This window comes from Sphaeramia orbicularis, chromosome 1 (assembly GCF_902148855.1).
Source record: "Sphaeramia orbicularis chromosome 1, fSphaOr1.1, whole genome shotgun sequence".
In the NCBI taxonomy this organism is placed as follows: domain Eukaryota; kingdom Metazoa; phylum Chordata; class Actinopteri; order Kurtiformes; family Apogonidae; genus Sphaeramia; species Sphaeramia orbicularis.
Window position 1 is genome coordinate 52,127,676 of NC_043957.1, and position 23,175 is coordinate 52,150,850.

Consider the following 23,175-nt stretch of genomic DNA (forward strand, 5'->3'; position numbering starts at 1 on the left):
GTTTGGGAGGAGATGTTTTGCTATAATTTGTATTGTGAAGGAGAAGAGGAATAGATATTGGAATGTGTATTGGGAGTCTCCAGGGACGTTCACCCAAGATCCCCAAACATACTTTACAATCCAGCACCTCACAGGGATGAACTGACAGCGAGGAAAACGTAGCAAAAGAGTCCTCAAACATGCTATAAAGAATGTTGACAGCACAGAGGGGGAAAAAAAACACAGGTGCTGGTAATCCCATTGTATTTTTACTTTACAGTTTTACTAGCACTGACAGCCACTTCACCCGAAATGGTCGACTAGGCTTAATTGGCCATTCCTCTTCAGTGAGGGGATTCTCTCTGGTGTTGAGAGTTAAGGAAGCAAAGAGATAAAATCCACCAGAGAGATGTGCACTGAATACAGATTCGTACACAGAACGGGATTTAGGCTTCTTTCTTTTTTGTGATGAATGTAAACAAACAGATTTAGGGACCATCATGCTGTCTGTCTGTGACGTCAATCTAAATACAGGGTGGATTCACAAAAGTGGTCAAGCCTGCTGGTGCTGTGACTCACTGATGTTCTGAGCACCAACATAAAGCTCCTGCTTCTGCAACTTGACAATGTGCCTTCTACATAGGACTGCAATCTGACGATCTTAATTCAGTAAATGATCTGCTTTTCAGAGGGATTGTACAGATCACATCATTAAATAAATGAACAAATAACAGCGCTGTCAAAACTGTCACTAATATTCAGCTTAAAAGGTCTGAGTACTAGTGTAATTACTGGATTTTACAGAGTGCGCTGCATTTGAGGGGTGTTTACCATTAATGTTGCTAATGACTTTAAGGAGATTCATAGTGACTCTTAAGCCTCCGTCCACACTAAACATGCTCTCCTAGAACCTGAAGAGGTTTGCTGCTCCTACAGACAAAAAAAAAAATTACAACTTTACAATTACAGTATCCCCTGTTAATAGATTGGCTGTAGATCTCAGTAGGACTAATTTTACATGGATGATTTGCCGATGGTGCAATACACAACGTTAGAGGTATTTCATGTTACATTCCAAAACTCCAAGGACAGGAATGAGACTATAGCAGACTACTAGAATCTGGGTAATTAGTGGGGAATGTGGCAGCTGTCACAGATACAGTAAGGGAAATGTGGAATACTGTTTATTTCAACAATTAACACATTTTTATTGGGGTTCTTCTGACTATTGTTAAAAATACTGCAATAAAGGTCCTAAACTATGCAAAAAATTTCATCACGCACTGACCAAGTCTTTCAGAAAGCTGAAGGCATCTTTTTATAGTCTAGTTGTAATTCTCCTATAGTTTATAAGAGATTAGAGAAACTGTGACTCACGTTGTGTACTATGATTCTACCTCAAAAGATTGTCATATGATCTTTTGGCCAGATCATCCAGCTCTACGTCCACGTATTAGTCTCGGGTGAAGGAGAGCCAATTCCTACTCCATGCCTATCCGATGACCTTGGCGAGATCTGTTCAGATCAGCAAATGCTGTGACTGATATGCGTGTAATCACCACATGGCTGAATGCCAGCTTCACTATCTGTTAGACTTAAGAGTTGTTGCAGCAATGAAAAGCAAGCTTGTGTCTTCTTTCTCTGGCCTATTGTATCCAACAGAAAGAGAAACCAGCAGCAGTTAGATCATGGAGAATCTCCATCTCTCTAAAGCCTTTTTCTCTGAATAAGTAGTTTGTGTGAAATTAAATTGCAAGAGCGCGGCTATGCAGTGGGACCAATTTTATCTAGTTTACTTGAAGAGTAAAGGTGCAAGGAGAGAGCAGAAATAAGGAATACAGGTGTACAGAAGATTTTAGTAAAAAGCACTTTAAAAGAAAAATCTACAGTGTAATATGAAAAGCATGGTGATTTACAACAATCTGTGACCCTTTCCAGAACGCCACAGTACAACCACTGCCTTTCTTTTTAATACGCTGCGTAAAGCTGCAGCACAAGGCCTGTGTGGCTGCACCAGCGTCAGCTATGAATACTAACACTGCTTGCGGACATGTGCTGTGTAACAAGTTTGAAAATGGTTAAGTGTGAAGGGAAGGAATAGACAGAGGTGGAAAGTAAAACTACCAGGAAGTTTGTATGTGAAAAGTTAGTAGGAGCCATTTGTTTATATGGACATGGAATGGAATGTACAACATGCTACAAATGAGCACAGGAAGCTTTTTGAACGATTTAGTTGTAAACCTGAGGACTGTCTCCTTCTCTTCCCAATCAATACCTCTGAAAAATTCATGTAACTTGAAAAGTATGTCCATTAAGATTTGACACAACAAACTTGGTCATGACAGCTAAGTGAAAACAGAAGACACTCTTACCTTTCCTGTGATGGCTGACCACACTTTGAGTGTGTTGTCATCGGAGCCGCTAACAATGCGGTTGCCACAGAACTGGAGGCAGGTGATCACATGGTCGTCGTGACCTTTCAGCACCTTTGGGACGGGACAGACAGAGACAGAGATTAAATGAGGAAGAGCTAGAGGAAGAGGAGAGATTGGACAGTAGATGAGGAATGACAAAGCAAATGGCAAGAACTGAGGCTGTCAAGGACGAGTCTCTGGTGTTTTATACATCAAAGTGAAAAGGAGATAAGACAGAAATGTCATCAAGTGCTGCAGGTGTACATAGCTCTTTAAGCAGACCTCTGTGTGTGTGTGTGTGTGTGTGTGTGTGTGTGTGTGTCTCTTATGGCTAGTTTTGGGTCACAAGACTGCTGGTTCAGCAAATGACAGCACACTGCATATGCAAATAAGTATGAAGATCACTGAAACAAACTTTAAGTCAGCATGTGTAGGTTCTTACGTATAAAGTTGCTTTCTTTACAAAGGGAAACGTCAACAGCTTCAAACTGAAGTCAATATGAAAGTGTCTTAAAGTGTCAGCAGATGGTGGTTGGAAAAAGACCTGGCTTCAGTTGACTCACATTTAACATCAACTTCTCTGGAAATACAAAGTCAAAACTTTCCCACGAGTCATTCCCTTTCCCTTTTTGGATCATCTAATAAGTACTAGTTTTCCTTTTTGTACCTTGCTCCGCTGATAGGTTATTGGTGATAATAGAAGGTTGAGATGTCTATTGTGTGGATATGTGTTATTGATGATTCGGTCGACTGCTGAATCAGACTTTCTGATCTTATGTTTATTGAATAAAACTTTATTCCTGACAGGTCTACTGTAGTCGAGATTAAGAAGTTACATTAAAAAGAATTGGACTTCCTCTGTGATGATCTTTAACAGGATATCCATAGGACTGTAAATTATGACACCATTTTGTCTGCAAACCATGTCAAGGTAGGTGTTTACTTTTATTCAGTCCACGGTTTTTAAGGGTCAGTCAATAATGTCAATAAGGGAAGATTTTTAGACAGGCAAAAGACAATTGGATGCAGGCTGAGGAAGAATATTATCCTGTACTCCAGCTCAATTATCATTCACAGAGCAGTGCAGAGCACAGCTCTGACCCATCACTAACTTTACATCAACTCCACACTTCAGACTCTTATTGAACCATATTTCTGTGACTTGCCACCATTTGATGTTAAATCTATAAGACTAACGCTAACCTGTGGAGAATTAAAGTTTGGAAGAAAAGTTACCTTGGGTGATTTGAGGTCCCCTCTCCTCCAGTTGGTGTCTATTCTGTGCTGCCTGATATAGGCACTCTTCCAGGGACTATGAGTGAAGCCAGGCTTGACGATTTTCCTCTTTTTGAGGGGCAGAGGCTCATCAATGCCTGGGAAGACGCAGAGGGAAACTGATTAGACTAACAGCCATTGAAAGTTAAAAGTAAAACGAGTGTAAACAAAACTAAGTACAGCAATAACCACAGTGGTGGTTCAGGAGCGCTCCCGCTGGGTGGCCACATGCAGTCTGTCTGCATCTGTTACAGAGACTTCGACTCACCCTCTTCCCTGCATTTTTCCCTCCACAGCAGGTTGTCTTCTGCCAGAATGCGCCAGTAGCGACACGTCTGAGCTGCTTGGAGGAGGTCCTTCGGTTCCAGGAATGACAGCACATACAAAGCCAGCTGTCGAAAGACAAGGACAAGGAATGTGAGATGAGTAAATAGAAAATGAAAAACAGCACAAGAGTTCATTATTTAATATAGCAGGTGTATATGTACAACAGTGCAAAGAAGCATTTAGGTTTGGAGTAAAGAAAGCACACTATCAAAATATGGGCGCAAAATTAACGACATAAATCTTAGTGAAGGAAAGACAACAGCATTCAATCAACGACTCTCTGAAAACAAAATATGTACAATAGGAGCTTCACACAGCACGTAATAATGCCAGGAATGCAGTTTGTGGAGCCAAAACCAGCACATAAAGACACAAAACCTGGTAATGAGCGCAAATCCGACCCCTGAGCTACAAAAAAAAAAAAAAATTAAAGCACTATGCTCTGCTTTCCCAACATATTTAGATGGGTATACTGTATATCAGGACAAAGCCAAGGCAGTTTTCACAGTGTCTATGAAAAGCGGTGGTGGATGTGCAGTGAATGAACCACCATTAGGTCAAGTGCTCTGTATCTCCATGAAAAGGTGAGGATTAGGGGTCAGTTTAATAGAGTGAGCTGTAAACTGTGTCTTATTACAATAATCCAAGGCAAAAAAATTACCCAAAAACTAACAGTGTGACAAATTACAGGATGGTTTCACGAACACTTGGACTGAGGTGTGTCGTATTATGGATTGACATGGTGTTGTTCCATCATGACATCGGTGGTGTCAAACATGTGGCCTGACAGCCCAATCCAGCCCGCAGAATGAATCTGTACTAGGGATGCACCGATCCGACTTTTTCAGTTCTGATGCCGATACGATGCTGGGGCCTTGTGTATCGGTTGGTACCCGATACCGATCCGATATCATTGTTGATTTAGAGCAGAGGTTCTCAACTGGGGGGGACACTCTCTTGTTGGCAACTACTGTTGTACATTACAACAGTATAAATCACTCTAGGCACATAACATGCCCCCCCCCCCCCAACCTCAATCCGGTCGTAAATTTGTTTTCGTGGGGCAACAGGTAGTCAGTGATAAGGTGAGGGGACCTCACTTTCATTTTCTCACAGCTTTATCTACAGAGGTATATAACCCACCATGTCCTCCACAGGTCTGTCGGATTACTTTTAGAATTACATTCGGCATGCACATAGCCCTTGTCGCAAAAATGGGAAAAAAGAGGAAGGATAGGTCTTATGGATTGGTTGCTTTTACCAACCCCTGATCCAGCTAAAATATTGATATCGGGGTCGATATCTGATCCTAGTATTGGATGGGTGCAACCCTAATTTGTACAATGCAAATTTACACTATAATGACATTAATCATTTTAGTTTCCGGGCCACATACAGACCAGTTCAATCTGAAGTGGGTCAGATCAGCCCTAACCCTAAAAGCAGCAAAAATACCATAAAGAAAGTCAGAAAAGACAGGCAAAAACATTCAAGAGTGAAACATAAAGACAAAATCCTTGTACTGTATATACACAAATATTATTTAATTAATTACAAAATAGTTGCACATGATGTGATATGGAGGGATTTACCATAACATGTTGCCATAATCTTTTTTCCTCCTCGTTTTTCTTTTTATATATTTATTTATTTATTATGTGTTTGTTATTGACACTGATTTAAGCAAATGTATATGAGTCTGTACATAGGGTTTAATTTATCAGATATCCAATGCAGCTCCTGTGTCTGAGCTTTGAGCTCCTTCTGAAGAGCTCTGTGGAGCATCTGCTGGAAACTCAAGCATTGTCTAACTCATCTCTACCTGTAAACAAAAGGTTTGACTCCTGTGGCAACACTGAGATGAAAACTGACGTCACCAAGTGTGCATTGCTCATTAGCTGCTTGATATTCAGTCAATAGCTCCGTTGTCTTGTCCACTCCCTGAAGGTGTTTAATGGTCAAATTAGTTTCGCCAGAAAAAACATGTCACAGAGCCTAAGCTGAAATGATGAGTCAGCCACCAGAAAGCCTGTCTGAGCCATAAGTCTTCATCGGGTTTGAGGATATTTCAAATGGTTTTATGAATAAACCTCATGTCAGAGAATCTGTTATAAGCCTGATGTGAAGGATTTTGCAGAATCTACTCATAGTTTCAGTTCTGGGTCTAGTCTAGGCCAAAGGATTGCTCTGTAAAAATGACTTGACAGCCCCAACCAATAATATTCCACCAGCTCTACCAGAGATGGGAGATTAGTTCATCAAACAAAGTCAGAAGGAACAAGATATAAAAAAAAGAAGCAGCAAAGGGAAAACAAACTAAAAGAAAGGGCAGAGGGCTCTGTTCTTTGTCCTAGGGAGAACACACGTTATGTTGTTATGTATCTGACTTTGCTGTAAGAGGTGCCAACACCTTGAAGTCTTGCATCCTATTGCCTCACGCTCTAATCTGACCTCCCCCCTTCATCCAAACACCTGCCAGAAAGAGACAAGGTGTTAAGTATTTGATCAGTGACATCAGATACAGTGGATTGAGGCTGTTTTGGGTGAATCCCCTATGTGATCTTATCATCAGTGTGGCACTTCAGATTGTGTGTATTGTCAGTTATGACACGTAGCCAAAACAAGACACGCTATGGATGCTGTTTGTTTCCCCTAAATGATCAGAGAGAAGATACTGACAGGATTGGAGACGGAGAAGAATGTACGTCTCTGCCATTCGAAGACGACATCCACCAAAAAGGATTCCCACAGGAGTTCATGGCAGAAGACGAAGGAAAGTAGTTTGGACAGGGAATGGTGATTCGGGGGACTCACCTCTTTGGGGAGCAAGGAGATGAAGTCTCGCTGAAACTGCGGCTCGATCACCTGCATCATATGCTTGACTTGTGTGGGTTCACAGCTGTCAATCAACTCATCCAGCGCCAGCAGCTTCTCGGGGCCAGTCCAGCTCTGAAACACACAGAGGACAGGTTTGCTTTCAGGACTGGCCCAGTTTTATAGTGGGGCCGTTAGTTGGCATAAAGTGACAGCTGGTGTCAATGAACAAAAAGGTGAAGCTAATTAAAAGCACTGAACTGCATGGGTTGTCAGCCATGCATGATAATGATGTTACGAATCTTTATTGCAGCTAAATATAATCCTATTTCAAATCATAAGAATTTCTAGTTCACAGCTGACATCCATGGGCGTTCAAATTATCAATTATCATGAGTGCTAAGATTATCTTTTCAAACCCTGTCTAATATTTTTAACAGGGATTTGCTAAGTACTTCACTTTTTATTGACTTTGCAGTAATCTTAATATACTTTTAACAGGAGACGTACATCCCACTAAAAAGGACATACTGAAATAGAAACCTGCCTTTTTTACCAACAGCTAACCATTCAGCTTTTACCTCTGGTTTGTAGAGTTTACTTATTTACAGAATAAACTCAGTGACTTTATTAGGTATATGCAGTGTATTTATCTTTGATGTACTGTATTAAGTATAAATATACTTCCAGCCATGTATTGTATTTTTCTATTGAGTCCATTTCTCAGCTAAAAGTAGATAGGAATTCACACTGTTGCTGCTGTAGAAGAGCAGAAGAGAGGCAATGAACAACTCAGGAGGAAGAGTGTTTTTGTGAAAAATTACCTCAAAATCTGAAATCACTGTACAGGTTATTAACAAATTCACTTTGTAGTAATCTATACATTTAACAGGAAAAGTACATGCCCCTAAAAAGGACATATTGGAATAGTGCATATACCTACTTGCAGTCATTAGCTTCGAAATTCAGTTAACTACTGTCAACAAATGACTGGGTCCCTGCACAAAAAAAAAAAAAAGACTCCGACACAAACTTGAAGTCAGTTCATGAGGACACACTTCCACCTTCAGCTCAATATTTTTTGTTGCAATTGATTTTCTATTGACTTCTTTAGTAAGAGTCTGTGCAATAAGCAGGATGATATACAGCCAACTGGCAGCTATTGCAATATAGGGCAATCTAAGCCCTGAGGGGGTTTATTCAAGCCCTACATCACAATAAAGCCCAGATATCTGTACATTACCCCTTACACATTAGTATTGTGCATACATAGTACTGTCTACATCATGTTTTTATTGTGGTTTTTACTGTTAAAAAAAGGTGGAAAATACTTTGTGCCACTTTGCTGTCACAGGTCACAGTCCAATACTTGATTAGTACCAGCTGAATATTCTTTACACATCCACATCTGCATTTCCAAAACTAATACAGCTGTGATGCAGAGTGTTAACTGCAAACACCACAGAGGGGTGTTATTGGCAGATTGTGCCCGTTTACCGCCGACAGACAAGAGACTCCAGTGTGCCTCTGTAAGCTTTTATTTTCCTTTGGCAAGTTTGATACAGTAAATTGATTGGAGTGCCTTGGAAACATACAGCTCTGTGTAATGCGTCTGTAACACGTTAATGATCCATACTGTGCGTGCCCTCAGCAGCAGCACAGAGCTGCTTCAGGCACCTGTGTGTTTTCTACGTGCCAACACATTAGTGGAAAATTTGATCATCAGGCACAAGACTCTATCATCCATGTCATACGTCTATGTAATAGACCTCTGGGTTTTTTTCTGACTTGAACACTCAGATGTTTAAAACCGTCTACTGAGAAAGGCCCAACAGTTGTTTTCCTATGTGGAGCACTGAAATCTAACAATGATTACAGGCTATGAGGCAGGAGGAAAAATCTGGCACACGCAAACCACCTGTAATTTGGCAGCTAAAAGCTTTAGCCAGAGGTGCTGGCTCTGGAGGTAATCAGGGGGTTCAGAGACCTCATCTCAACAACAGTGAGGACCATGCAGGAGCTACTTTCGTGTTACATCAATTTTCTGACATGATTATTTGTGTTTTCGTTCCAGCAGCATAATAAACACCTCAGGTCTGCAATCCCCAACCTGTGCTGGGAATATTTTGTTTACACTTCTGCTAAACCTCTCAGATTGTAAGACATTTATAAAACTTCTTGCCAGTTTTTTATAACATTGAGGAATATGTTTGTTTTAATTTTTTATTTCAAATTTAGTGCTAGTTTCAACAACTCTGACTGCTATACAGCTGCAAATGGAGAATAAACATTAAGAATGGTCCCCCGGGGGCTACATAACACTGAATATTATTGAAAATGCATCTCGTGTCAACTTTTAAAAGAAATAAACATTAATCTTAAGTGATCACCTGAAATATATCATAGTAGACTTGTCACATCAACTTATTTTATTATTACATTATAAATTCCTAGTTACACTAAAAAGAAAATGTCTTCAACCAGTCTCCTGAGAACCTGCTGTGACAAGTTTATACCCATCATCGTCACGTTGCCGATACTTAAATCTGCAGGGAATTCAGTGTCGCTCGCTGAAGCTCAAGTGTTTTCCTTTTGATCAACTGATGAGCTGCTGATGAAATGTTGTTCAGACGTTTGAGGAAACACTGGAGTATGTGCTGAGAGAATTCAGAAACTCCAATATACAATCCTTCAAAAGGCTGTAACCCAAACAAGAATTACTGAAGTGGATAAAAAGTCAGTAAAGAGCTAATCAAAATACCACTGTACCACTGATTGGCTGTGCATTGTTTACAGGAAGTCAGACGGAAGAATGCTGTATTTTAGCAAAACTGATCACCAGATGTACTGGATCTAATGCAGAAATGTGAGGTTTCCATTAAAGCGTGTGCATGTGTTCATTTCTTCTAACCACGCTACTTGTTTTGTAGTTGCGTTTCTCTCTAATAGACGCTGCAGGCTGGGACTGGACTAGGGAATGTACAGAATGTCAGTTTGAGGTTTGGCTTCCTACAGATTAATGACAGTAGACTGTGGTAGCTCAGGGCTGAGGACTAATGTAAAATAAACACAGACACACTCAGGTGTCACAGGTTGGCTGCACTGTTCAAACATAATGAGTTTAAATTCTCTTAGGTAATGAAATCCATGGCAACCTATTATAAAGCAAATCGGAGAGACCCCATCAAGGCTAATATGTTTAAAAGACATCCTATTCCCACAAGTTATGAAATCATTATGGCCGAAGTTTAAACCAGAAAGAAATGACTTTATAATGCTGCATCTCTTCAGATATTGGTAATATGGCAAATGAATATAAAAACAAGGTAACATTGTGGAAAATTACTACCGCAGTGCCTTGTGTCCCTACTACAAGGTACACTGTACACAATTACAGATAATAAGAGTCATTATCAATCAAGGGAGTAACTGAAAACATCAGCCATCATGGACAAAAAAAAGCCCTTTAACAGACCCAAAGGGTACATAATGTCCTCGATAGAGGTGTGTATTGGCAAGAACCTGGTGATATGAAACAAATCACAATACTATGATCACGATTCAATATATCATGATGTATCATGATACTGTTAAAAAGGCACTTTTTTTTTTTGTTTCTTTTTTTAAAATGATTATTTCCTGGAAGAATTGAATTTAACCAGTAATATGCACAAATACTAAACCCATTTTTATTTGCTCACAACAGGATCTAATGCTATATCACCAAATGTTCCTGTGTTAAAACTTAAATTATGTTTTACAGACATTACAGTTTAAGATCCTGCTCAAATGTTCATATTGTATTAGTTCATAACTAACATCATAACATTATTTTTGGCCCAACAAAGGAACCAACATCTGCCTCTTAGACAGTAAAAAGTGCTTTTAGGATGCTTCAAATAACCATTATTTAATAAACAGTTTTAAATAATAATAAATAAGATATAAACAATAAAGAAACAAAAAAAAAAAACAAAAAAAAAAAAATGAACCTCTGCCATATCTACATTTGAATAAATACCTAAAAATATAGATAGAGTAATTTTTAATATCGATACAGTATTGTGAAATGAAATATTGCAGTATATTGCGGAATCAATATTTTCTAACACCCCTAGTCCTCGACTGATGCAGTGCAAGTACATGACAAGCCTGAGTTGCTCAATAAGGCAACAAACCTCCAAACTTTTAAAACAGACCATAAGTCTACAGTAAAAAAAAAAAAAACTGATCTCATAACTCTGCTTTTTATACTGAACAGGTATGGCTAATTCCAATTCCACGCTACAGTGCCTATGGTAATGTGGTGGGCCAGAACAACAAGGCAGCAATTATCTGAGAGACTAAGTGAACATTGATTGGGCACAACATCTGCTTTTTGATGAGTTTTCGCTCAAGGGTTTGGAGTCGCCCCTTGGAGGAATGGAATAAAAGACGAGACAAAGAGGACTCAACCGTGCTGACCTGAAATGTTCGGAGCCATTCTTGGAGACCCGAAGGTGGCTGAATTGAGGTGATGCGCCGTCTCTGTTGCCCCTGACCATTGGCTGTTCTGATGTGACCAAATGTGGTGGGTGTGGCTGGACACGGGACGATTCCTGCCGGGCTGAAAAGCATAAAGGGAAGAAAAGAAATTAAACCCTAATAATGACAGAAACAGCCCGGTGTGGGTGTTGTAAACAGGACATGACAACACTGGTTTTACTTCAAACAGAAATAACCTTTACAGACAGACAGTGTGGATTTTATATTAATAAATACAATTATAAGCATAAGCTCACGACAGTTTATTCCAATGTGTTTGAGCAATAATAACTTCTAATGAGGACACTACAACTCAAATTACCCCCATTTCTTTGATTAGCTCATGATAAGTGTCATTATAAACATAATTTTTTAAACCGATAATTAAGGATGCATCAAATTACTGTTTTCCTGGATTCCACATTATTTTTGACTATTCACTGACTGATTAATTAATGCAAAAACACCAGAAAATCTTCCTGTCAAACTATCCTACAGACACAGATGTGTTTTGTGTAACCAAAAAGACAACAAAACCCAGAAGTGTACAATTTACTTAAATGTACCACAACACCCAGAAAAAAACATCTTTGCAGTTATTAAACCAGATTAATTTTCCATCAATCAACTAAGTGACTTATGAAAGAATTTACAGGTAACAACAAAATAAGGGCATGTTTTCAATCTTCATTTTAGGTTTCCAAAAATAATGACCCAAAAGGAAAGAAGTAACTCCATCACATCTGTCTAAGGCTTTACAAACGTTTTTAGAGGGATTAGGTGCTGTCTGGGTTTCATTGCTTTCCTTGTGTTTGCATAAACACTAGGCTTATCTGAGGGGGGCTTGTGGGTCCTCCCACAACAAAATTTTATGATTTCAATGAAAAATATGATCCCACACAACCTTGAGCCATCATTATTAATATATATATATATATGTGTCCAAAAGCTTAAAAAAAAGCTTAAATAGATAACAAACAAATACCCCAAAAGCTTAAAAACAAAATATGTTAAAATCGTCCACTGGGGAAAAACTATAACTGTTAGCTCTGGGAAAAGATATTTATTTAGTTTTGATGCTCTCCACATGAAAATTACTGTAATTTGACTTAAGGGGTGCCCAAAATGGCTGAATAAATTTTATCTGTAATGTGTACAATGAAGTGGCAAAAATACTCATAAAATAATAGTCACTCAATGCTAAAAATCCAAAGCTTCTTTCACATTTCTTTTTTAGTTGCAAGTTCAATGCTACTGCACAGACCTGGATTTTCACATCCATTAGGACAGGACTTCAAAGGGCACCTGTCTGCCCTTGTAATGTAAAGGCAGCAGGAGAAAGTGCCCGATGGACACCCTCATACTCCGTTTCTGCTTGCTGACAGCAAATCGGGAAGCTGGGGGTCCATTTCATTATTGATTCATTTTTAATGGGAGAGGAAGCTGAGACGGGGCCAGTTACATAGCAACATTTATAGCTAAGTGGCTGTGTTCAGTCTGAATTTTAATGTGGCTACATGTGAACACACGCATGAAATATTTAGGGCTGGAGCAACATCTGGGGCTGCTGTGTGAGTCTTGCAGATATAAAGCAGTGTGAATCAGTATTCTTTTTGAAGGCGCATATAGCCCTAACCCTATTCATTTCTTTTCATGGCGGGTTACTTCGAGAGTGCAATGCATTCAAGTAAGAATATAAGGCTCTAAGAAAGAAAACCAGGATAAAAAAAGAAGAAGAATCAGGAATAGGTGTGTGTCTTTTGAGCAGTGAGGTGGTCTTACAGGTGAAATGGATGTTTCCTTACCTTGGATACTCTGTGCCTTTGCAGGGCTTTTTTCCTGAAGGGAAAGATCGGACCTCGGGGCCATGGTCCAACTTTCTCTTCATCTAACAAAGACAGAAAAAGGGGAAATAAATATTAGTGATGCAGTACTGTTAAAAAGGTTAAAATGAGCTCATTTGATCCTAGAGCATAAATCAAATTTTTCCCTCGCAACCCTCTGCAAAGTAAAAGAAAATACAGCTACAAAAACATATCTGTCGTAATGTGTTGTATGTCGTACTTTTTAAGCCATTTGAAACTTTCTTTCAAACACAGCAGAAAACAGCTTTACAAGTGACAGACTTTGTTAACATTATGTCTGAAATTCAGCATATTAAAATACAGACACCACAGTCCTGCAGAAAAATGGAAAATGCAAATGGGAAATTAAACTTTAATGCACAGGCTACAGATTCAATTTATTACCATGTTCCATAACAAAGAAGAAAGATACGACTTATCAGTAGATGGAGACACTCAACATTATTAGAATGCAAGATGTGAAAGCACTGATGTTTTTTTTTGTGATTGTCTTCCATGTTGGACAAGCAAAACAGTGACTGAGCAACTACACACTCCATAATATCCAGAGGCAATCACACATTCACACCCAATACACGCTGAAGAGGGGCACAGAGCACATTCTTTGGCACCGAAGTTTGATTCCCTTACTGATACTTGAAAAAGAAAAACAAAGCAAGTCAGTCTGTCTCCTTCTCTATCACCTGCATGTGCACACAGCACCCAGTCCCTGTTACCACCTACCCTACTGAGCAAACAAAGGAGTCTGTGTAAAGGCCTGGCCAAGCCAGTTTTCTTCATCCCATGCCTGCCACACTCTCTGCCAAACCTTCTTGCCACACATGCAAGTGATCACCATCTCATCTCACAATGACTGAGCCTAAATAGTACATACAGTCAGCGTGACAGTCTGGCCTTGATTAATTAAATATGCTTCATGTTTAAGTGAAAACTTAGCTAGTTTTGATTAAGGTCCTACAGTTTCAGCCTCAGCCTGATTTTACCAACGGATGCACAGAGACAGGAAATCTGTTGTACTTTATGAATCATCCACAGTGGCGGATGTGTTATTTTTTGACAATCATAGCGTCTGTCAACAGTTTGCCTACAGTTACAGTTGGACAAGTCTCAACCTGCAATGGAAAACTTATAGGAAAACTTCTATCATTTCATCAGCCTTTGTGAAAACCCAATTTAGTAGAAGGACCCAAAAGACATTTAAACTCAACTTTTACAGTTTTCTAAGAAAATTATTGTAGTTTCAGATTTTCATTAATATTAGACCTTCACTTTGCTTGTGAGTGCAGAAGTACTTTGAGTTTAAAATGGGAAAGGGACTCGTATTTTTTTTGTTTTCTGGTATCATGAGGAAACTTAAGGTGAAAGAGCAGAATGAAAGAATGCATGAAATTACATTTTAAAAACCAAAGTTCAAAAGGTCCTTTAATGTGGAAAAACCCTTGAATTATTTTGTACTGTGAACCATTACTATTACAATTCTTTTTTTTTTAACTAACATTGCATTCTCCATTGTAGTTTTATTTAGATTTCCAGTTTTTGAAAAAAATTAATCCAACAATCCCCTTTGGAGGCATTAAAGTGTGTTAGCAGTTATGTATTCTTAACTAAAAAAAGATTACGTTTATGTTTGGTTCTCTTCTGACATGATTATATGTCTCTCTTAAGATGTGTTTTTTGTTTATCACTATAATTTGGTTGACTGGTAGTTGTGTGCAATTGTCCCTAGTGTTTTCAGCCTCAGGGGCACATTTGAGTTCTGAAAATAGTGTGCAGCATAATCAAGGCAATGATGAACCGACATCAGCATGTGAGAGGATATTTTATCTTCAGAAATGCTGAGTGACTGAGAGGATCTCAGCGGTTGCTCCCATGCAGTGAATATCAAAACAGAATCCCTACCATAATGTGGACCATAGAAGCAATGCACCACAAAAACAAAACAAAACAGACAACCATAGCCTGAGCTGAAACATGTGTACATGACCAGCACACCAACACATACTGCAGAGTAGGTGCCCGCTGGACATAAGAATGTGATCTGACCAATGATTTGTGATCTTTTCCTCACGAGTCAGCGCCTGTGTGAAGCTGCAGCAGCTACAGAGGAGACGAGCCAAAGTCATAAAAATCTGGAAGAATTTATGATGAAAACGTAAGAATAAAGAAAAGGGATTAGGGCTTTGAAATCTGAACATGCAATTGTTGTTACGGTTTTCTAAAACTAGTTGGATACTGCATATTGTAGCTTGTGTTCCACTTATCTACATTTAACTGGCTGACAGCGCTGGTTTGATAGTGGGAGTTGAAAGGGGGGGGGGGGGAGTTTAATAAGATATTCCTGCTTGTAAAGATCCAGCTCTTAAACCAAATCTCCTTGTTCTTTAAGCGGTGATCTCACTGCAAAGGCAGTTCAGTAGCCAAGGAGAGCCTGGGTGTGTGTATGCATGCATTGGGTGTGTGCGTACGCTTTGTGTGTGTGTTTTAGAGTGTGAGGGAAAAGAGAAAAGAAGGGGGAGTGCTGTCTTTCAGTGTGTGCCCTCTGTGTGTGTACATGTTGGGAAAACCTCAAACTAAATACGGACGTTAAAAAAAAAAAAAAAAAAAAAAAAGATAGAGCGACCAGCCTTCCTCTTGTGTTTCAGCCTGGGAAAAGGTAACCAGAGAGCGCAGTGTTTGTAAATCACTACTAATCAGTCTTCCTTCATCTCTGGCTCCTCTTCCCTCCCTATCTGGCCAAAAGCACGACAGATGGATACAGAGAGTTAATGATATTTTAAAGACAGCAATCACTCTTACATAATGTGTTGATTTGTTTCAACGGAGACTACATCCTGCTACATCAGTCATTTGAAAAATATCTCTCATTTATCAGATACTGTTTCAAACAGCCATGAAACAGTTTCATGATATTGCACCGCACTTGTAGAGCCACTGAGGCACTCCAAGAGCTGGTCATTTTAAAGAGGAAAGACTATTGAGATCATACTTGCAAACTTGTTAATGCAAGGATCATCAAGTGGAGAGAATTTCAGTGACCCTTGCTTCAATTTGTTTATAGAGGAAATGATCCAACCTTACACGCTCATATTAAAAAACACAGATATATTACAAAAGGAGAATACAAATAACCTAAACATCCAAATCTATAATCCACTATGGGCTGACTGTGACTGCAGGTAGATGAGGATTCCCCGAGTGTCACAATTTCAAAGGTTATGACACAGTTGTTTACATTATGCTCTGCCTAATGGAGAACCTTTCCTATTTCTGTTTTTCCAACTAAGGGTGCATCATTTTGTGGCTGCCATCCAACATAATACACCCAACATCCTTGAGGACATTGTACCTCACGCAGTTCTGACACAGTGACCCATTATCTGTGGTTGGGAGCCTGGGGCGAGTGCACCATGTCAGGGAATAAGACGACTCTGACAGCAGGACCGATCGCATACATGCATGCATCTCAAACAGCACTCTTTGGTCAGTGCGAGATATCCACTGCTGCATAATGTAGAATCATAATAAGGCTGCAAACTGGGGAGGAGCGTGAGGATGGGGGGGCTGTTTTCCTTTGACACTTAGTTATTTGGTGAAAGTCTGGATCAATATGGAGGTGATCCAGAGGGTTTGAACCACCATGTATATATTTCTATCTAGAATCTACATGGTATTGCTGTGCATTTCTAATATGAAAAGGGGAAGATCTCAGTTGGTGTACAGGTGCAGAGAGCATCCATGCAACTCTGAGGCAAAAAAGGGGATGCAAAAACAGGGGATTCTGTAGAATAACATACATCACTGCAATGCATGCAAATCTTTTCCCCCTGATTCACAGCAGCTGCATTTATTTACAAGGCTGAAGTTACCGTGAAAGGAAAAGGATGCCAAATCGCGTCGTGATATTACAACATTTAACGCAGCGCTAACATAACACAGAGGCCCAGGCAATTAAAGCGGCGTCTCTGGGGGTCTGCTCCACTGCTGCTCATCCTCCGCAGTGGCCGTACAATGTGCCGACAGAGGCGCGTCAAAGATAATGAGGGCGACAGAGCGAGTCAAACATGAAATAATGAGACAGGGATGTGATGGAGGTGACCACACGGGCGTGAAAACGGCAGCGATCCTTACTCACTTTATAGAAATCATCTTTAAAGTGCCGTAGAACCCCATCCTTGAAATCCGGTGTGTTTCCTTTTTCCTCTTCAGTGATAATCGGTGAAGTCCCACGGCGGTGCGTGCGGTGTGGAGCTCGCAGTGACAGTGTGAGGGCAGTGTACTCTCAGGTAAATCCGACGCGGTCTCTGATGTGAACATGCTCGGGCACGTCACCGGACTGGCGTGCATGCGGTAGATTCCCCCGGTAAAGGCATGAGAACGAACGGTGAACGGTGGAAGGGGAGGGAAAGAGGAAGAGAGAAGAGAAGAAAAAAAAAAGCGAGAAAAGAGCTCCGCCGACACGGTTCTAAGTGAACAATGCCCGATGATGCGACGATCCCGGAGGCTTGTGCGCCGCCGAGCGAAGAGAGGGAGGTGAACAGATGAGGGAGAAGGGGGTGACACTGGGAAGAGAAGGGGGAGGAGTGCAGGGGGAGAGCGTCACGGCGCAGAGCAGTGCCCTCTTCCTCCTCACAGGCTGCAACGACGGCTCCGAAGCAACACGACCGGATTACAGCCTCCCTGGTGGAGACGGGCGGAATGGTGCAGTCCGCGCAGCGCATCCTGTGCGCGCAGGAGAGCGGCCTATGGAGGAGACTGGGTGGGTCTCCCCCTCTCTCACTCTCTCTCTCTCTTTTTCATTCTTTAAGCATACGAGGTGAACCCCCACTTGTTGCATACCAAAAAAAAAAAAAAAAAAAAAAAAAAAAAAAACCTCGTCCACGCACCCCCACCTGGGACCACACCACTCCTGTCATCCTCACATAGGAGACGTTTTACACGGAGCACATGATGTAGATGTTTATCAAATACCACCGCAGTTTCTCCCTTTTAACCCATTAAAACCCAGTGCTACTTTTGTGGCACTTCCCAAATGAATTTTTCTCTCTATTTCACCTTCGTCATTAGGACTGTGTTTTGGCAAGAATCTGGCGATACCCAGTGGCGGCACCAGGATTTTAAAAGTGGGGGGGGGGCAACTGGAGGGCAAGAAAATGGTGGTGGGTGGGGGGGTTCGGACCAAAAAATTTACGCCTTGCGCTTTAGCGGCAGATTAGATGGATGGATGGATGGATGGATGGATGGATGGATGGATGGATGGATGGATGGATGGATGGATGGATGGATGGATGGATGGATGGATGGATAGATAGATAGATAGATAGATAGATAGATAGATAGATAGATAGATAGATAGATAGATAGATAGATAGATAGATAGATAGATAGATAGATAATGTATAGCCTATCCGTTATACTTTATATAGAGGGCAATTTTAGGTAAAATCAGGTAATACTTAATGTATACAAGGTATTTGTTAAAACTACAGCATGAACAACTCAGACTTTCTGTTATGATTATTTAATAGGTACAATCTACTTTCATAATTTCTCTCAATACATCAGAAAACATGCAGCAAACAAACAGCAATGCCAGTGTATGCAATTAATAAATGTTGAAAACAAAATAAAACTAATAGCCTAATCAACAAATCAAACAAACGTATGTATACAATGGCTTCCACTACATGCACATGTATATGTAAGCGTAGAGACTGCGATCTGGTAGGATCTGTGATTCTACCAGTAGAAACTCCGATCAGAGTCTCTACTGGTAGAAACTCCGATCCTGCCAGTAGAAGGGTTAGGGTTAGGGTTCGGATCAGAGTTTCTACCAGTAGAGACTCTGATCGGAGTTTCTACTGGTAGAGACTACGATCGGAGTCTCTACTGGTAGAATCGCCGATCCTACCAGATCGCAGTCTCTACCCTGACATATATAATCACTGACAACATCTGTAGGCTTAGGTACACTTTGATACCGACCGGTATAATCTTCTAGCAGAGATTTAAATTGAGTGATAAAACAGACCTGAACAGTTAACAAAACTATTTGTAATTGATAGGTGGGTTCAAAACATTAAAAAAAACAGTCCTTATGCTACTCGTGCTAATTCTTTGCTTTACATTTCTTATGTAGAAAAAAGATGAATGCAATACAAGTGGAGGTATTAATCCATTCCAGAACTGAAGGCACACATATCATTATGAACCTGTAACTATATTATTCATAAGAAACAACCTCTGCATGTCGGCCTGGTTGTATTATAACTGTATCAAAATGTGTTATGTACGCTTTCACTGAGGGATTTTTCATATTTCTTCGTTGCCCAAATTTTCCCAAAGATCTGCCCAAATCTGGGTGGGGGGGCAACCCGGGGGGGGGGCATTTGCCCACCCCATGCCCCCCCCGGTGCTGCCACTGGCGATACCATACAAATCACAATACTAGGATCATGATACGATATATCACGATATATCATGATACTGTCAAAAAGGCAATTTTGTGTTTGTTTCTTTTTTAAAAAAAAAAAACAACGATTATTTCCTTGAAGAATTGAATTACACCAGAAATATGCACAAATACTAAACACATTTTTATTTGATCCCAACAGGATCTAATGCTATATCACAAAATTTTCCTGTGATACAACTTAAATTATGTTTTACAGACATTACAGTTTAAGATCCTGCTCAATGTTCATATTCTATTAGTTCAGAACTAATATCATAAGATTATTTTGTGCAATCCCAACAAAAGAATGAACATTATTAATAAAGGAGTGTTAAATAATAACAAATAAAATATAAACAAAAAGAAAAACAAAAAAGAAAAATGAACCTCCATAATATCTGCATAATTTCTAAGCATGGGACAAGTGTCAAAGGTAAAATAATTGCTTCCTGCTTCACAAAACTGAGGTAGAACCAGCCGTCTGTTTCAAGGCTATTACAGCCTTTATGTTCATAGAACATATTTATCACTGCCATCAAACTATTTTCAAATGTTTCGGGCTGGTAAAGTAGCTCCACCATCGATTTTCCAATAAGACCAACAAGTGTCTCCAAACACTGTCAGTGATCTAACTCCATGGGTATTACTGATGAGTCAATGTTGTAGAAGATGACCAAGTTTCCACGGTAACTACGGAGCCTCTGAATGTCCAAATGGATCATATCTGATGACCATTAAAAAAGACGACAAACTGTATTTTACTGGAACTATTTACATGTATTGATAGAATTAGTGGATTAACAGGTACTAAGTAGTTTACATCAGTGGGTGGTTTTGGTCGGCGGTCGATGTTTGTGTCTTTATGGGATGAGGTACATAGTGATGCAAAGTAAGGACAACATTTACCACAGTACTGTACTAACTCTGCACTTATAGGACACCAGTGGTGTTAGAAGTACTCAAAAAATACCCCAATGTAAAATTTAAGTTAAATTCCTGAATTCAAAATATCCTTTAAATTAAAATAACTATTATCAGCCAAATGTACAGTAAAAATATTAAAGGTGAAAGCTGCCATTAAGTAGAATGGCTCTTTTCAATGTGCTATAACATAGAATATTGCATTATATCATTTAAAGATAATTCAGATGACTGAATTACACCTTTGCTATACATACAGTATTGGGGAAGCTACAAATGAGTAGTTACTATTCAAAAAGTATTTTCACAATGTAGTAAATTATTTGATTATATCTAACCAATGGCTCAAAACAAGGCAAAAAAGCTAAATGTACATTTAAACCAACTCTGTACAGTAATTTCAGTGCCCTTTTACAATTTTGGATCCTGATTAAATTTCCAACAATGACAGGTTTGTTCTTGCTCAGATATGTTTGTTTTTTTGTTTTTTTTAATTTAAGCTCATTATTGGGGAAAAAATCTGTTCAGGTACATTTGTTTTCATTTTGTGATTGAATCATATAACGCCATCACAAGAAAATACTTGTTCCCCCCAGCCCTGTGTATATACTGGGGTTACTGCACGGGCTGTTGCATTCAAGACAATGACCATTCCAGGCACAAAACAGTCCTCTATTATCATTGAACAGGCCACAGTGTGAATAGATCCATGACCACTGCACCTGCTTATTTGCGCACACACACACGGGCCAGGCCAATATTTGCATTTCAGTATGGCAGCTAATGGGTGAATACACCTGCCCCCTTTATACTATTCACTGCTGAGGTCTTCACAACTGTTTATTTACAACGAATGGAAAAGCAAACTTCAAGATGTCAGCTTCAGTTTAGAAACAGGAACAGGAGCATGTGCGCACAAACTGCCTTTTCAATCAGACATATAACCAGCAGGTAAATAAAGCACCGATAAATGTTCCTATTTAACCAAAGGTTTTGTTAAGCTGTACAAACTACATACACAAGAGGCTTTTTATTTGATTAATCTGGACAAATTGAGTGGAGAGCATATTAAACAATAACCCAGCCAACTGTGTTGTGTCGCTGAGGTGCAGAGAACAAACTGGAGCACATTTCCACATTCCATTTATCCAGCTGCTCATTTTGTGAAGTAAATTCAACTTTGGCGCACGGGTCCTGTGGCTTCCGTTGGCTTCTGGGCATGTCACAACATTAGACTGCTGCTTACATGTTTTAGATAGAGCAACACAAAACTACAAAACCAGCTCAGACCATGCCACCATTTTGCAAAAGGTCTCAGTTATTTGCTAACCATGAAGACATAAGAAACAGGAGCCATGATTTTTTTTTTTTTTTTTGTCAGGGGATGGGCTCTGTCTAATTTCAAATACTACGTCAGTAATTAAAGATGCAGTGCTTGATGGTTTTTTAGCATTTCTGGGCAAAAACACCCTAATTCCCGCTCGGAATATAGTAATTCCACTGATCTGAGAGGACAAGATTTCTACATCTACTCTTGTGTTTCAAGGGGTCATATTTTTGCTAAACCCACTTTTATTAGTCTTTGGTACATTTATTTGTGTATTTGGGGACTCTAATGGTACAAAAAGTTTGAATTTGAACCCTCCAGGTGCTGCAAAGCTGTCTTTATATTCATTCTGGCAAAAATCGAGTGGATTTCTACATCCTATTTCAATTTCTGCTAAATTTGTTACGTGTTATAACTAGTTACATCTCAACATTTGCACATATAAGGTCAAGACTTCTGATGAACATTTCTCTGAGTACAACATAACTACGTCAGCAGCAGCGGTTGTAGTCCATACTGAAAATATGTCCAAACTTTGAGCCGATTACCTAAAATGTTCAGTTGCTGGTTGTGTTAACGAACACAAATGGCTGAACAGGACAGAAAGCACGGTCCACAACCTGGAGGGGGTGGGACCTGAAGTGGCTCATCTAGATTGTAAGTGCCAGAGCTCAAAGGACCTTTCTGGTGTCATTACTCAGAAATAGGGTTGAAGATAGACCTGTGGAGTTGAATTAATGAAGAATTCAGACCCAGGCAAAGCATTTACAGTTTATGTAGACCACGGGAAATGTTTTAAAATGCATAATTCCATTTAAAAAATCAAAATATCACTTCTTTCAGGCACATGGTAACCAGCAATGTTTTGGTTATTCATTGTATTCAATTACATGTTTTTTTCTCAATACCTGTAAGCTATTACAATTATAATAATTCTGAAATTTAAGCCTTGTGTATACTAGGTGCTGCTCCTTAACCAAATAAAACTTCCAGACTTCTTCAAAACTGCAATTTTTTCTCCCAAGACTTTGACTTTATGTACTTTATACTTGCGTGCCTACTTTTTTGGTTGAGATTGAACCTGGTTGTGTGTAATAGAAAAGTTCATTTTAATACATGTATAATGAATGAGTGAATATTTTGCAGTATAAATTATGTTTTACAGACAGAAACATTTTCAAAACCTATAAAAATCACTAAAGTGCATTGACATTCACACAAACAAGTTTCACTAGAATCATTCAAGTACCGAATGGTTAGTGAAATCATAAGTTTTTT

General features: G+C 39.5%; 1 protein-coding gene across 3 annotated transcripts in view; it reads right to left on the minus strand.

The window, feature by feature from the left end:
- Positions 1 to 23,175, minus strand: part of fbxw7 (F-box and WD repeat domain containing 7) — a 151,729-nt gene that overhangs the window by 15,333 nt on the left and 113,221 nt on the right. For all 3 annotated transcript variants that reach the window (XM_030141074.1, XM_030141081.1, XM_030141090.1), the window contains 6 exons: positions 13,139 to 13,221; positions 11,274 to 11,415; positions 6,810 to 6,944; positions 3,937 to 4,060; positions 3,630 to 3,766; positions 2,352 to 2,465 (listed from right to left, as the gene is read on the minus strand). In XM_030141074.1, the coding sequence (XP_029996934.1) occupies positions 2,352 to 2,465; positions 3,630 to 3,766; positions 3,937 to 4,060; positions 6,810 to 6,944; positions 11,274 to 11,415; positions 13,139 to 13,221 (735 nt within the window). The remainder of the gene's footprint in view (positions 1 to 2,351; positions 2,466 to 3,629; positions 3,767 to 3,936; positions 4,061 to 6,809; positions 6,945 to 11,273; positions 11,416 to 13,138; positions 13,222 to 23,175) is intronic.